The following is a 14,811-nucleotide window of genomic DNA, read 5'->3' as shown; positions in this document are numbered from 1 at the left end:
GGTCGTTTGAGAATCTGGAGGGAAGAAGTGGGTGGAGAGAAAACGAAGGTATTGGGTGAGGACTAAATGGAATCAGGAGATTGATGGGAATGGAAAACGGGTGTAGTGGAAGAATTAGGGGGGGTCAGTTGATGCAAGGAAAACTCGGGAATATGTCGGCAAGGAGAATTGATGTGAGAAGTTAGAGGGGCGCCAAAATATGGGGTGCGTTTATACGAAAGGGAACTAGGGAATGTGGGGGGAGAAGTGGTAAAGGGAGGACTCGGGGATGGGACGGGGAGGTGAAGTTGGTGGGTTGGCCAGCCCTAGATCTGATTGACAAGTACCCAGATGGCCCCTCGCCCTGACCAGGGATAGGGCTGACTGGTGGCTGGCGAGCGGGGTGAGGTTCCGTGGTTCCAGCCTGCAGCCGGCAGAGGGCGCTCGCGGCAGCGCACGTGCTTCCAGCTCTTCTCTCTTCCTGGAGCAGGGGCGAGTCCGGGCTCCCGCGCGCGCGCCTGCACGCTCCACGGGACGCGTGCGCAGGCGCGATCTCTCGCGGCCGCCGCCGCTGCCCCGCTGCCGCTGTCTCTGTCGCTATCACAGCAGCTGTTGTTGTCGCCGCCGCCACTGCAGCGACTGAGCCGACGTTCCAAAGTGGAACGCGGTACCTTCAGGCCCCACTGCAGAGCGAGGTCAGAGCTGGGTCCAGGGCGGGCGCAGACCGCAGTGCTGGTGGGGGCGGGGATGGGGGGGGGTTCCCCTAGGTTTCGTCGCGCGCACGCGCAGTGCTGTCCGCATGGCGCTCCCCCGATGAAATTGACCAGGCCCTAGGCCGTGCTGAGCCGCCAACCCTTCTTGCTACACCCTGGGGGGACCCTCCCACCACCAAGTGCGCATCGTGTAGAGTCCTAGACTCCTATAGAGGCCGGCCTTTCATTGCATAGTTGGAGAAACTGAGGCCGAGGGAAGGGACATGACTCCCCAGATCTCAGAGCAGCTATCACAGGCAAGATTTGAACCCGGGCCGCCGCCTCCAGGATCTCTGCGCTTTGCGCTGCACTGTTGCCTTAGGCGCTCTTTCCTTGACCTTGCTGGGACATGTCACCTTGGCTCCTGGTGTAGGGTTTCCAGGGAGCCTGGGTGGAGAAGGTACCTCATTAAAATAAATAAGAAACGAAAAAAAGCCATCCCCGCCTTCACCTTCATTCTGTGCTCCAGCTGCATGAAAATCCAGACAGAGGGCCAGCCACCTAGGCTTGGTGGGAGTCAGTGTTCTCCCAACAGAGATGTATGTTCCTGCTTTCTTTGAATCCTTCCTTTTAGACAAGGGACCTTGGACTGGGAGCCAGAAAGACCTGGGTTCAGATTCTGCCTCCGACTCCACCCAAAGTTAGGAAGGAGAAGGGGTGGGATAAAAGTTAACGTGCCCTGTATGGAGCCACCAGGAGCCACAGAACTGCCTCTTGCCTTTACTTTTTGTCTGTTGACTTAGCACAATGCCTGGCAAATAGAAGGTTATGAATAACTGTTTATGGACTGTCTGCTATGTAGATAGAGGCAGATCCCTTATGGGGAGCTCCCAGGCCCTAATGAAATTATGAGCCTAGTCAGAAAAAAGGGTGTTGGGGCCCTTAGTTGCACTGTGATTAGAGTGGCAGGCCTGGAGATGGGAGGTCCTGGGTTCAAGTCTAGCACTTAGACACATCACTTGCTGCTCTTCTGTCTTAGAACTGATACTAGGACAGAAGGTAAGGTTTTTTTTTTAATAACCCTTCCCTTCTATCTTGGAATTAATATATTATATATTGGTTCCAAGGCAGAAGAGGGGTAAGACTAGGCAGTGGGGGTTAAGTGACTTGCCCAGAATCACACAGCTGGGAAGGGCAGATTTGAACGCTGGACCCCTCTGGTTCTCAATTCACCGAGCCATCTAGCTATCCCCAAAAGGTTTTTAAAAAACAAAATAGTAACAACCACAGCAAAAAAACATACCAAGGCCTGGGCTTGGTTCTGGGGATGCAAAGACAAAATAAAACAACCCCTGCCCGGGAGGAGCTTACATGGGGTGTTGCTGTAACTTGTGTTTTTCCTCCTGCCCAGGTTACCTTGCCAGAGCCCTTCACTACAAAGGTAAAAACTAAGAGAATTGTGGAGGAGATGAGCCAGGGACAAATTCTGGGCACAGTTTGTGAAGCCATTAGGCCCCAAGGCCTTACCCCAAAGCAGGGCTTCCCCAAGGGGGTCTGTCATACCAGCTCATCTGGAGTCAGAGGACATGGGTTCAAATCTCTGGGTGACTGTGGGCAAGTTGTACAATCTCTCTGAGCATAGATTTCCTTATTTGTAAAGTAGGTTTGAAGGAGATGACTTCTTAGGCCCTTTCTAGCTCTAGCTCTATGATCCGATGAATCAGCTTCCTCACCCTACTGTGAAAATCGAGGGAGAGCTCACTTGGGGTTCAGCCACCTACTCACCAGGGAACGAATCTGGGCTGCCAGATAGATTGACGTTTTACTTATTATTAGTACTTAAGTGTTAAAACCAGCTGCTTCTGTGCCTCTGGAGTGCCAGCACCCTCTAAATTTCAATGCCCTAGGGCAAAGTACTAGTTGCCCTGCCCTAGTTATGGGTTCTCGAATCCTTTAAATAAGTCTGAGTGGTTGTGCTCCTATCTTGGAAGAGTAGGAAGATTACTGTAATTTTAGGTTATGATTTGGGGAATGATGCTGTAACATCCAGGGCTACCCAGCTCATCATATGGCCACATATTAAATTAGATGAGCATTTTTTTTCTTTTCTGGTTTAGATCTTTAAGTAAACCCACATGGATCAACTACTGGATATTATTGACTGTGACTAAGTATTATAATTGAGACTAAAATAACCTCCCGCCCATACTTGCTGAATTGGTTACTCAGGCTTGCTTGCATCTTTGGGTAATATTGCAAAGTTACACTCTCTCCAAATGTTCATTTGGAGGGCTACAGATGGTAGCCATCTGTTACATGACTAGCAATTTACAATATTTGATTAGCACTTTATATGTCTAGTGTAGACCTGCCAGGATTATCTTGCAGGCCACTTGATGAAAAAGTTGGCATTGGTCTTTGAGTAGGGCACAGGGTACCTCTAGGAAGTCTCTGCCTGTGTCAGGCTGAAAGCTGGGATGGCCTCCTAGTAACTAGTAGCTGATATGATTAATAGCTATGAGAACTCAGTTAATTCCTGTCCTCTTTCCAGCATTTTCCTTTTAGCTGTCACTGCCCATACCCATTAGGGGGCTGGATTTATAAGACTTAGTGTCAAAGCTAGGACCTGGAGGGCTAGAAAGGCTGTGGCTTTCCATATAATAAAGGTTCTTAACCTTTCTTGTGTCTTGGATGGAGAAGCCTATGATCACCTTCTTGGGATGATGTTTTTAAATGCAGAACTTAAAATGCAGGAGATGGCAAAGGAAATTAATTATATTGAAATGCTGTAATAAAATTACTTTGTTAGTGAAATTAATTTTATTAATAATTAAAAAAATTTTAATTTTATTTATAAAATTTAATTTTAATTAATTTTATTAATAATTTTTACAGATTTTGTAGATCCCAGGTTAATAAGTAAGAGCCCTTGTATGAGTGAACAAATGAAGAGCAAACAAACAAAATTTATAAAGTGTGTGTTGTGTACAAAAGCAGACAGTGCCTGTCATCAAGGAAATTAGAGTCACCTGGGGGAGATGGCACACTAGGTGGCCAGGGAGGGGCACTAGGATCAGGAAAGATACTGGCATTGGGAGGAGTGTTTTGGGGAAATGGATTGACACATCTTAACCAAGAATAACGATGGAGTTGGGGTTAGAGTGGCCCAGGAGAGGCTGTCACCATTCAGGGCACTGGCAACCCCAGGGCAGAAGGCTCTTCTAGATGGCAGGAGGTTGGCGAGGCTTTGAAATAGGTGGCCCAAGAGGACCAGTGAAATAGCCTTCATGATGCTGGATGAATTGAATATGACTGAGTATGGAGAGAGGTTTCTGTATAATGTAAAGTCCTGGAAGACAGAGAGGTTTTGTTTTTGTCTTCCTTTATTATCCCTGGGAATTTTCAAAACAAATACCCCTCATATCAGGGTGTCTTCTTTTAGAACAGCAGCTTCTCAAGGGCAAGGGCCTTCCTGGATTTGTATTTGTAGCCTCAGTTCTTAGCCTAGTGCTTGGCCCTTAGGAAGGACTTAATAAAAATGCCCTCCCTTACTTTCCCCCCTCTCTCCTTTCTTCCTTTCTCTTTCCTTCCTCCCTCCCTCTCTCTCCCTTCCTTCTATTCCTCTCTTCCTCCCTCCCTCCCTCTGTTCATTTATTTACTATAACCCAGAATAGAACCTGACACATAGATGATAGATGGCATATAATAAATGATTTTTGGAATTGAATGAAATTGAATTCTGAGAGAAGAAAAAAATGCTTTTGAGGTAGATGGTTTTAAGGGGCCCCAAGCGTTATATAAAATTGGAAAAACAATCACTAGACCTTATATCTTCATTTAAAGCTGACTATTGGATTGAGATCTTATCTCTCTTTTGCTACTGTCTATACAGTCACTTAATATCTGGCCCTCAATTTCTTTTACTTTAAAATAGGAAAAATTACTCTCATGGGATGGGAAGAGAGAATAGCAATTAAATAGGAACAAATTTTTTTGGTGGGGTCCCCAAATGCTTCTATATAGAATCATGTTATTGACATTCTGTTATTGTCTATATCCCCTACTAGAATTTTCTCAAGAATCCTAGGGAGGGCTAAAAATAAGTCTCTTTGCCAAAAGTTGTGGGTTTAACTATCTCGTGGCATGTTAAGAGAAAATAAATTCTATTATTATTTGCTTTTATTAATAACAATAACTAGATTCAACTATTCTTAGACAGAGAGTTTAGTTTCCCTGCTCACAAATTACTCCCTGAGTAGTATGGTCTAATGGCTAGACCTGGGTTCCAATCTTGTCTCTGACACTTAGCAGCTGGGCACCTTACTTGTCCTCTCTGGGCCTCAGTGTCTTTGTGTGTAAAGTGAAGGGGTTTGGAGGCAGCTAGGTGGCCCAGAAGACAAAGCACCAGGCCTGGAGTTGAAAGGATCTGGGTTCAAATTTGACCTCGGACACTTCGCAGCTCTGTGACCCTGGGCAAGTCACTTAACCCCATTTACCTAGCCCTTTCTAACCTTCTGTCTTAGAGTTGATACTAAGACAGAAAGTAAGGGTTTAAAAAGCAAAAATGAAGGCATTCGACTCTGTGAGCTTTGAGTTACCTTCCAGCTTTTAAGTCCTGATCGGAAGCCGCCTCATTTGCACTTGATGGTCTGAAATCCATGTCTGTCCCCCCTCCCCCCCCAAAGATTTCACACATGGCACCTGCCCACTGCATCCAGTGGGAGCTCCCTGCCCTGGGTTTGGTTTCTCACAGGTGGGGACGGTTGTGCTGGGCTGTCCACATCCTCCTGCCTCCACGGTGGCCGCTCAAACCAGACAGTGGCCATAGCCATGGTCTTCTTGCTCCCGCTTCCCCCTCCTCTCATTATTTCATTAGTTTTTCGCATCCTGTGGTGTGTCAGGCTCCATGCGACATACTTTACAGTTGTGTTACATCTTGACATCATCCTGGAGGCCGGCCTGTTATCTCCATTGTACAGATGAGGACACCGAGGCCCAGAGACTTAAAAAACCCCAAACAAAGGGAGGCAGGCGCGGTTAAGCGACTTGCTTGAGGTCACTCTGCTCGGTAGGAGGCATCTGAGGCCAGATCAGAACCAGGACCTCCAGTCCCTGGGCCTGGCTCTCTTGGCCGCCGAGCCACCTCGCTGCCCTGGTGATCTAATCCAATCCCATTAATTCACAGAGAAGAGGGACGCACGACTCATGCAAGGTCACTTCGTAAGTGGCAGAGCTGAGTCTGGGATCCACTTGAGGGGCTCCGAGGGGCCCAGGGCACGGCGCACAGAGTTCCTATCCGGTTTCAGACCGGCTCCGGGGCCCTGGGCAAGGCGCTTGACCGTCTGCCTCAGTTTTCCCCATTGTAAAATGGGCACCGGACCAGCAGCCTCTGTGGGGGTCGTGAGGATCCAACTGGAGCATCTTTGGAGATTGCCTCACCTTGGATCCCGTCTCCTGCCCTCTAGGAGGCGACGCCGATGGGCCCGTTACCGGGCGCTGAGTTAGTTCAGACGCCGCTCCAGCTGTACCGGTACCTGCTGCGCTGCTGTCGCCGGCTGCCGGCTAAGAACATCCAGGAGCACTACAAGCACGCCATCAAACAGGTGGGAGAAGCCGCCCCCCTCCTGGCCCGCCCCCGCGGGGCCTCTCCTGCCGGCTCTGCCTCCCCCTGGAGGAAGGCCGAAGTGCAGAACCTGCCTCAGACACTTAAGCTGTATGACCCTGCCCGAGTCCCTTAACCCACTTGAGTTCCTCAGTATAAAATGGGGCTATTGTTGTGAGGACCACGTGGGGTCATCATCGGAAAGCGCTCTAGCCTGGTGCCTGGCATGAGCAAGGACCGAGGGAGGTCTCGCGATCTCTGGGGCGGGGCTCTTCTCACAGCTTCCTGTGTGGTCCCTTCCCCCGGGAGCCCTCTGCTGGGGAGTCTGTGGGAGGCGGGGGCGGGGCGGGGCGTGGCGCGGCGCTGTCCTCTGCTGAGTGGGGGGCGTGGGGCGTGGCGCGGGCCTCAGGCTGGCCTCTGGCTGCAGAGGCTGAGCTTCTGTCACATATCCTGGCTGTTAGTGAGGGGGGGGGGGACCTCTGAGGGTGTCCCCCAGAGAGAGCTGGGAATGGCGGCCGCCGCTATGCCCCATGGCCTTCTTTTGGTTTCTCACCGCTCACTTCCCAAGTTCCCATGGGGCGGGGCTCCTCCCCTGCCCCCCCCAATAATCACAATCCCCCCAATACCATCTGTACCGCTGTCCTGTGAGTTTGAGGCACTCCTCCGAGCTGCAGTGCAGCCCCGAGAGACAGCGAAGGACGCCCCCCCTCCCCATTTTACAGGCGAGGATCCCAAGGCTCCCAGGAGGGAAGTGACTTTCCCCAGGGCTGGCCTGCCGAGAAGACCCTCACCTTCTGTCTTAGAATCAATACTGTGTATTGGTTCCAAGGCAGAGTGGTCAGGGCTAGGCAATGGGGGTTACGTGACTTGCCCAGGGTCACCCAGCTGGGAAGTGTCTGAGGCTAGATTTGAACCCAGGACCTCCCATCTCTCAAACCACTGAACCACCCAGCTGCCCCTCAGTGATTTCTTGTTTCGCTCACACTCTCCAGAGTTTCCACGTCCACGCAGATGAAGACAGCCCGGAGAGGATCCGGCAGATCATCCAGCGGGCCATCGAAGATGCCGACTGGGTCATGAAGAAGGTGAGTTCTGGGCCTTGGCTGGAGGGCAGGAAAGCTGGGGGTCCCCTCTGACTCGGCAGTTTCCTGGGCTCCGAGCTCGCAGGGTTTTCTGGGCCACAGAAGGCCTCTGCTGCAGGCCCTGCAGTGGGGAGAGGAGGAAGCTCAGGAGCCCCAGGCAGGACCTAGGCTCGGACCTCTGCTTCCCAGGCCGGCGTGCTTCCCCCGGCCACCAGGGGACGCAGCTCTCGACTCTGAGACAGGAAGGCCGGCGTCAGCTGCCTCTGTCCCCGGGCGGCTCCGGCACCCTGGCCTCTATCTCGGTGTTGTGCTCTGTAAAACGGGTTAAGGATCGCCCTTCCGGCTCATCCTCATGAGGATCCAACGTCACAAGGGAGGCCGAGCACTTGGCAATCCTCCGAGTCCCGTCCTGGCAGTGCAGTGGCTCGACCGGGCGTGGCCTCCGAGGGGGGAGGGTCCGTGTGCCTCCAGTGGCTTGTTGGGAATTGACACAAGCTAAATCCAGGGGTGGGGGAGGGGCCATTTATGGGGCATCTTCTAGTCTATTCATGATTTCCACACAACAGACGTGTTAGGTGTGACTTGGCCTAAGCTCTATCCCGTGTTTGAGCTGGAAAAACGAAGGCTCCAGGAGTGCCTGGTTATGGTCAGCCTCACTTTGCAGCTGGGAAAACTGACTCAGAGAGCTCAGAGCATCGTCAATCCCAAAGAGACCTTCAAGACTGTCAGGCCCCAAACTGGTTTTAAGGATGAGGAAGCCGAGGCACAGGCCCAGGAAATGCCCCGCCCAGGATCTGACGTGGTGCCTAACGTGGGTGTGAACCGGGGTCTGCCCAGCTCCCAGGTCTTGTGCCCTCACTTTCCCCAGCAGAGACCCCCTTCCATCTTTATTCTTTAATAAAGGCGTCTCTGGGCTGCCCTTCAGAGCCGAAGCGCCACCCTTTAATTGTGCTCCGTGAAAGCTGGAGCTCTCGCCCTGCCCAGCGGCCGAGGCCCCCTTCAGTGTCCAGCCGTGAGTCTTGTGGGTTCTGACGGTTAATTAGCCCGTCACGAACAAGGCAGGTCCAAAGGCCGTCAAGGAGCAGGCTGGAACGCTTGGTGACGAGGCTCTGAGGCGTTTGATATCGAGTGATCCTTCCAGTGTGAGTCAGAGGATGCTCTCCTGGCCGCAGTCCTTCCCAGGACCAGACGGCGTCCGGCCCGCCTCCCGCGGCCGGGCTCCGGCGTCCGGCCCGCCTCCCGCGGCCGGGCTCCGGCGTCCCTCCATAACTGCCCACGTCCACGTCCAGCGGAAGCTCTTCCTCTAGTTAGTGAGTTTCTGTCAGGTTCTCGTACACCCAACTACGCGCTTTCTGATACGGCCGTCCCTAGCCGGCTGTTCTATGGCCGTCTTGTACGCGGCTCTTTACTCGCGGGCTCTTTCTAACAATCACAGGGGCGGCGATCTACCTAAAGGGCGTGGGTTATGATGGACAGCATAAAAGCGCCAGAAAGCAGTTTCCCTTTTCTCCTCGGCTTCCGTCGCGCTGCCCTCGCTCGCTCATGTTCTCTCTCCCTTTTGCAGTATGAGAAGCCAAACTAAGGACCGGCCGAGCCCTCTGGAGCCCCTCGGCCGACAGCACGGACACGGCAGGGCAGCCCCCGGCTGACGCAGAGCGCCGGGCCCAGGGGAGGCAGGACGGATATTCCAGAGCCACGTGTATGCCTTCAGCGGCCCCCGCTGGGCCACCTCCACCCCCAAAGGCCCAAGTGGGGGAGGGCGCTTTCTGACATTTGTGCATCATTCGTTTACTCTGTGAACATTTATCAATTGTCTAAATGGAAGCAAGGGTTTCTCGAACCTCTCTCGTGGGCCTAGCCCTGTGCTAAGGGAGAGAAGAGAATTCCAAGTCTCTTGCCTTTTGTTATAGCCAGTGTTTAGCCTCGTGCCTGGCATAAAGCACACACTTAAATGCTCATTCACCGATGGCCTGTGTGTGTGTCTTCTCCCCAAAGAATGCAGACTTGCTACCTCATGCCCTCCTGCCTGCAGAGAGAAATCAGAGGAAAGAGAGACGTTGCCGAGGGCAGCAGGAGCTGAGGGGAAGGAAGTCTGTCTGTCTGTCTGTCTTTAGAAACAGCCCCAGTGAGTGAGTGCACCAGTCGCTTCCATCTGGTGTCTCACTTCGAGATAGAATTTGCCTTTCAGAGCTCCCACCCCCCGTGAGGGACGTCGGGCAGGCATCCTCGTTTCACAGAGGACCACAATGGGCTGGGGCTGAGCAACTTGTTGGAACGTTTTTGGGAATGAGTTTTCTCTTAGTGTTTTTTTTAATTCAGTCATACAGTGTGGCTTTATTAAATAGCGTACAAGGGAAGCTGCATGGGGACTATATTGGATGCTGAGCCAGAGCGAGTCCCTCTTGTTTCAGGGACTCTGTTCATGCAGGAAAATGCTTATTACGATCAGAGAACACGGCGTCAGGACTTGGCGTAGGCGCCGTCATCTTTTTTGGAGTCTGGACCCCCTTTTCAGCAGGCTGGTGAAGCCTGTGGGCCCCTTTCCAGAAAAGTGTTTTCAAATGCATTCAACAAAGATCATCAAGGAAGCCAATTGTGCTGAAATATAGGGATCAACATAGGCAGCAGTCAAGTTGTTTGCATATTTTCTCTCCCATTAACACGAGCTCCTTGAGGGCAGAAATGGTATTTTTGCCCTTCTTTATATCCCTTGCACCTAGTACAGTGCTTGGCTTATAAGAAGGGCTCAATGAATGCTTATTGATGCACTTACTGTTGAGATGCAGAGCTAGAAGGAACCTTAGTAGATCGCCAAGCCAAGCCCTCCTTTTATCCCTGGGAGAAATGAAGGCCAAGTCCCCGGAAGACACAGCTGTGCTCAATACAGAAGTAGTATCAGGCGTGTCCTCTAGCATGTCAAACTCGGTGCAAAAGCTGCTGCCATTTTTAAAAGGTCTACTCTGAAGAGCAGATAGTCACACAATCTATGCCCGGGAAGATCATGGTTATTTAGCAACAAAAAATGGCAGTTTTGACAGTTTGAAAATATATTCTGTGGATTCCTGTGGATGGCTAGGTAGAGTCACACCAGTGGAAGAAAAAAAAAAGAAACCAACAATCTGCAAACAAAGCAAGAGAGGGAAAGAAAGAACTATCATGGCAGTATTGAAAGATTAAAATGATGAACGGTGGAGGCAGCTGGGGAGCTCAGTGGATTGAGAGTCAGGCCCAGAGATGGGAGGTCCTGGGTTCAAATATGGTCCCAGATACTTCCTAGCTGTGTGACCCTGGGCAAGTCCCTTAACCCCCATTGCCTAGCCCTTACCACTGTTCTGCCTTGGAACCAATACATAGGATTGAATCCAAGGTGGAAATTAAGGGTTTGAAAAAAAATATTAAAGGCCATCATTTGATTGGACTGTGGATTAATTGGACCACAGCTGATGGATACCAAGTTGGGTAGGACAAATAAAAAAGCATTTGATGAAAATCCACCATAAAAGAACTCTAAAATCCTATGTTCAAAGGAGTTTGGAAATATTTTTGTCCTCAGTGAGAATTAGTTTGGCAGAGTGGCTTGATGGGCCATATATGGGCCATAAAGGGCAGTAGGAAGGAAGATAACACTGGCAGAGAAAAATTCTGAATGTGAAGGTAGACACATGTTATATGTGTCTATATACTGAAACCAACAAGGATCACTGTGGTAGGGATTTACAAAATGACTGATGGGTGGAAGAAATACATGAATCAGACATGGGGCTTTAGGCAATCCTAAAAGAGTTCCTTCAGTTTCTAAAAGAAGACTGTCTTCTATTACTGAAGTGGGTAATGCCAGAGAAGAGAGAATGTTTGATTATGTGAGGAATAGCTGTTCTCATCTCTCCATCTCCAGAAGATGCTACATGGGAATTTCTTAGACTGATTCTTGATCTTGTGTAAAAAGATTGGAACAAGATACTTTAACAAAATACTTTAGACAGGACAACTGTATCCATGTGAAGCCTTGATTCTGTGAAAAACAGCTTAGCTTGATTATTCTCTGAAATTCTTATTTTTTCCTTCATATTTGGCATTGTGGGTATTTAAATTGTTTGAGAGAAAACTTACTTGAAGATTACTGTTTGCATCTTTCCATCTTGAACTAAACACATTATAATTCTATAATTATTCAAATTAAATTAGGAGCACCCCCCCCCCCAAGGATTTATGGATAGATTTTGAAGAGTTTTTAAAATTATGAGACAGGAAAACCGATAGCTTTGTTTTCACTAACTGCTGGTTTCCTTCATAATCCTATATATGTTATTTTACAAATTAAAAAACATTCAGAAAAATAATCCAGAGACTTGCAGAAGGGTCTAGGATACAAAAAGGAGTTGAGTCCCTGTTCTAGAATGATCTTGAAAGCAATCGTGCTATTGCTTGTGAATTCTTCAAAAGTTTTAAAAATTATTATTTTAATCTAAGTAAAAGATATATTTTGATGAGTTTTTTTGATGGTCAATTTAAATTTGAATTGACTGCAATGCTGAAACTTAACATACTTAACCTCTTAGAATGTGAGTCTTCTCTTTTTCTGTTATAGGTTTTCATTGTGGAATATAGTCTATGAGAGTGTATGAAGGATTAGGTTGGGGGGATTGGGAGGAAGAGGAAACATCTTAGTTTGTTTCTTGTTAACTTTTTAAAAACTTTCATTCTTAAAGGATATCAAGAAATAGATTTTCTTTTCCAAAAGTTGATTCTATTTTAGAAATTGCATTTAAGGAGAATTTTAGGTCAATAACAGTGGTCCCATTATAAAAAGATAAAATAACTTTAAGAAATATACACTCTCTATATGTCAGTTCTGTAAAAATGAGTTCATAGGGAAGTTAGGTGGCTCATTGGATAGAGAGTGAGACCTGGAGTTCAAATCTGGTTCTGAACCCAAGTTCAAATCTTGTCTCAATCAATTCCTAGCAATATGACTTTAATTTAGCAGTCACTTAACGTCAGCCTAGTCCTTGCCACTTTACTGTCTTAGAACTGATACTAAGATGGGATTTAAAAAATAAAAAAATAACAAAAGATCCAAGTTCATACCCTCAAGGGTAATTGTTCTGTTTATGATTTAGTTTCATTAACCACTTTGTATAAGTCTTTCCCTGCCCTCCACACCCATCCCTTCATGTGCTTTAAAATTTTTCTTGTAAACTTGAAGGGAGGTTAGAGAGCGGCTTGTCCTTTGGCAGCATCAAATGGAAAGTGTGTTCCGGTTTCCCTGTTGGTGTGAGATGTTGAAAAGAAGCCCTCTGCTCTCTGTTGCCTCCTCCAGAAGGTTACGGGAGTGTATGGGTTTCAGAGAGTAGTAACTTACGGGTAACTCAGGCTGATGGAGATGTAACAGCAAAAACCAGCTCTCACTTGGACTTTTTGAGGGGTGCTGAATCGTTTCAGAAACTGATGTTTCCAAGTGTGGCAATCCAGAGGTCACAGTACCGAGTTAGCTTCTATTTATTGGGATTCCAAAGTTCAGATTTTTTCCCTTGTCATATTGATATTTTTTTTTGTAAAAAAAATGATCCTTCTGCTGATGGTACCAGTTTGTTTATGGTTGTTTAAGTTGGGGTCCACAGACTTCCAAGCGGTCAATGGATAGATTTCAGGGGGATATATAGGGTAAAAGATGATATAACTAGAACTGTCTTTAACGTAGAAATTTCTATACATTTGGATAGGAAAAAAATATTACATCACTATTTTCACCATCCACAAACTGAAATTTGGCATTTCTTTCATTTGAGCTTTTAAAATACTTCTGCCAAAGAGACCCACAACACACCTTGCTATATAAGCTGACCATTGAAAGTGAGATATTCTGTACCATCTCTATGGAGGGGGAAGGGGGGAACTACTTTTTATGATGCTTGAGGGAAACATTTGAAAAAGCAGCACTCTTCAAGATTCCTTTTATATTCTAGGATGATTTAAAAAAAAAAACCCAAACCCTTACTTTCTGTCTTAGAATTGATACCACTTCTAAGGCAGAATTACAGTTAGGGCTAGGTGTTGAGGTTAAGTGACTGGCCCAGGGTCACACAATGAGGAAGTGTCTGAAGTCATATTTGAACTAAGTACTCCTGACTCCAGACTTGGTGCTCTATCCACTGAGCCACCTATCTTTTCCTCGGGACATTTTCTTTTAAAGGCATGGTGTTTAATTTCTAGGTATATTGAGGTGGGAGAGAGAATATGTTCATTGTTCCCATGGATAAATATATAGGGTAAAAGATGATATTGTAACTAGAACTGTCTTTAACTTAGAAATATTTTTTGTATAATTAAATGGGTTTTGGACAGCCTTTGTACATGAATAAGCATGTCTTCGGAATGCTTGCAGACAGAGGCTGGGTATAATGTTCGCCTACACATTGATACGTGGACATTATCATTATACACACATACAATTATACACACATAATATATACTGATGGCGCTAATGCCAAAATGCTATTTGAACTGGAGTGGAATGGGGGCATTCCACAGTGGAGAACTCACCACCACAATCTCAGAAAAGCAACTTTAATTTTTTTCTTAGTTTATCTGGTGCTGAAGATGGGGTGTGGCCAACATTTAGGCATGATTTTGGCGATCCGATCAGCTTTTTAACTAAAGGGAGATATCCCGTAATCAGTCCAGAGCAGACATCTTACTGCAAGGACAAGTTAAAAAATATGGTGGGTTTGAACACGTGGATCCCTGGAGATTCTGTTCAGTTCCTGGGTGTAAAGGAGGGTTGGGGGTTTGGGGGGGGGAGGAAAGGGGAAATTGTGTTGTGTGAAGTTAATAAATGTTCTCATTGTCTATCATTTTCTACTGTCATTTGAGTGGAGAAAGAATGACATTTGGGCTTTTGAAAATATTTTGTAGTTTCTTTAAAAAGAGACCTGTGAATGCTGACTATTTGTAATGTTTTTTTTGTTGTTGTTATTGCTGAAGATGTTCTGAAGAAGTATTTAAAAATTGAAACACTCATTTAGGATTTATTTTTAATGCTATTGTATAAAATTTATAATCCCATTCTTTCTGTGGATTATGTTTTTGAAGGAACCTACTCTAGTTTTTCTTTTTGCTGCTACTCTTTGTTGAGCATAGAGAACTACTTACCTTTGCCTTTGCTTTTTTTCCCCTCCTTCAAGAAGAATAACCTTTGTACTGATGGTAACAAAAGTGTTTGTGGATGTGTAATTTGAATCTAAAATTATGAGCCCCAGCAAAACTATGACTCCCAGCATCCTACTCACTTCCTGTTGTTACATGCTGACATAGATAGGATATAAATTGGGTGAAGTTCCGTGTCTAGCTCTTTTTCCTTCTTGTTGCAGCTTTGGTGGAGCAGGCTTTTTGAGCAGGTAGAAAAACTTAGTCTTGTCGCTCTGTTTTGTTAAATAATAAACGTTATAAAATATAA

The 14,811-nt window shown here is 47.3% G+C and overlaps 1 protein-coding gene and 1 pseudogene across 1 annotated transcript; both read left to right on the top strand.

Moving 5' to 3' along the window:
* The first annotated feature begins 445 nt into the window (after positions 1-445).
* LYRM9 (LYR motif containing 9) lies at positions 446-14,811 on the top strand. Its single transcript, XM_007485587.3, has 4 exons — positions 446-674; positions 6,137-6,274; positions 7,266-7,358; positions 8,920-14,811. Exons 2-4 carry the CDS (start codon positions 6,149-6,151, stop codon positions 8,935-8,937), a joined length of 237 nt encoding a protein of 78 aa, XP_007485649.1. The 5' UTR covers positions 446-674; positions 6,137-6,148; the 3' UTR covers positions 8,938-14,811.
* Positions 9,718-14,811, top strand: part of LOC100024295 (SAGA-associated factor 29-like) — a 99,298-nt pseudogene continuing 94,204 nt past the window's right edge.

This window comes from Monodelphis domestica, chromosome 2 (genome assembly GCF_027887165.1).
Source record: "Monodelphis domestica isolate mMonDom1 chromosome 2, mMonDom1.pri, whole genome shotgun sequence".
Lineage (NCBI taxonomy): Eukaryota > Metazoa > Chordata > Mammalia > Didelphimorphia > Didelphidae > Monodelphis > Monodelphis domestica.
The sequence above is the reverse complement of the archived record's forward strand: the minus strand, read 5'-3'. Positions and strand labels throughout refer to the sequence as shown.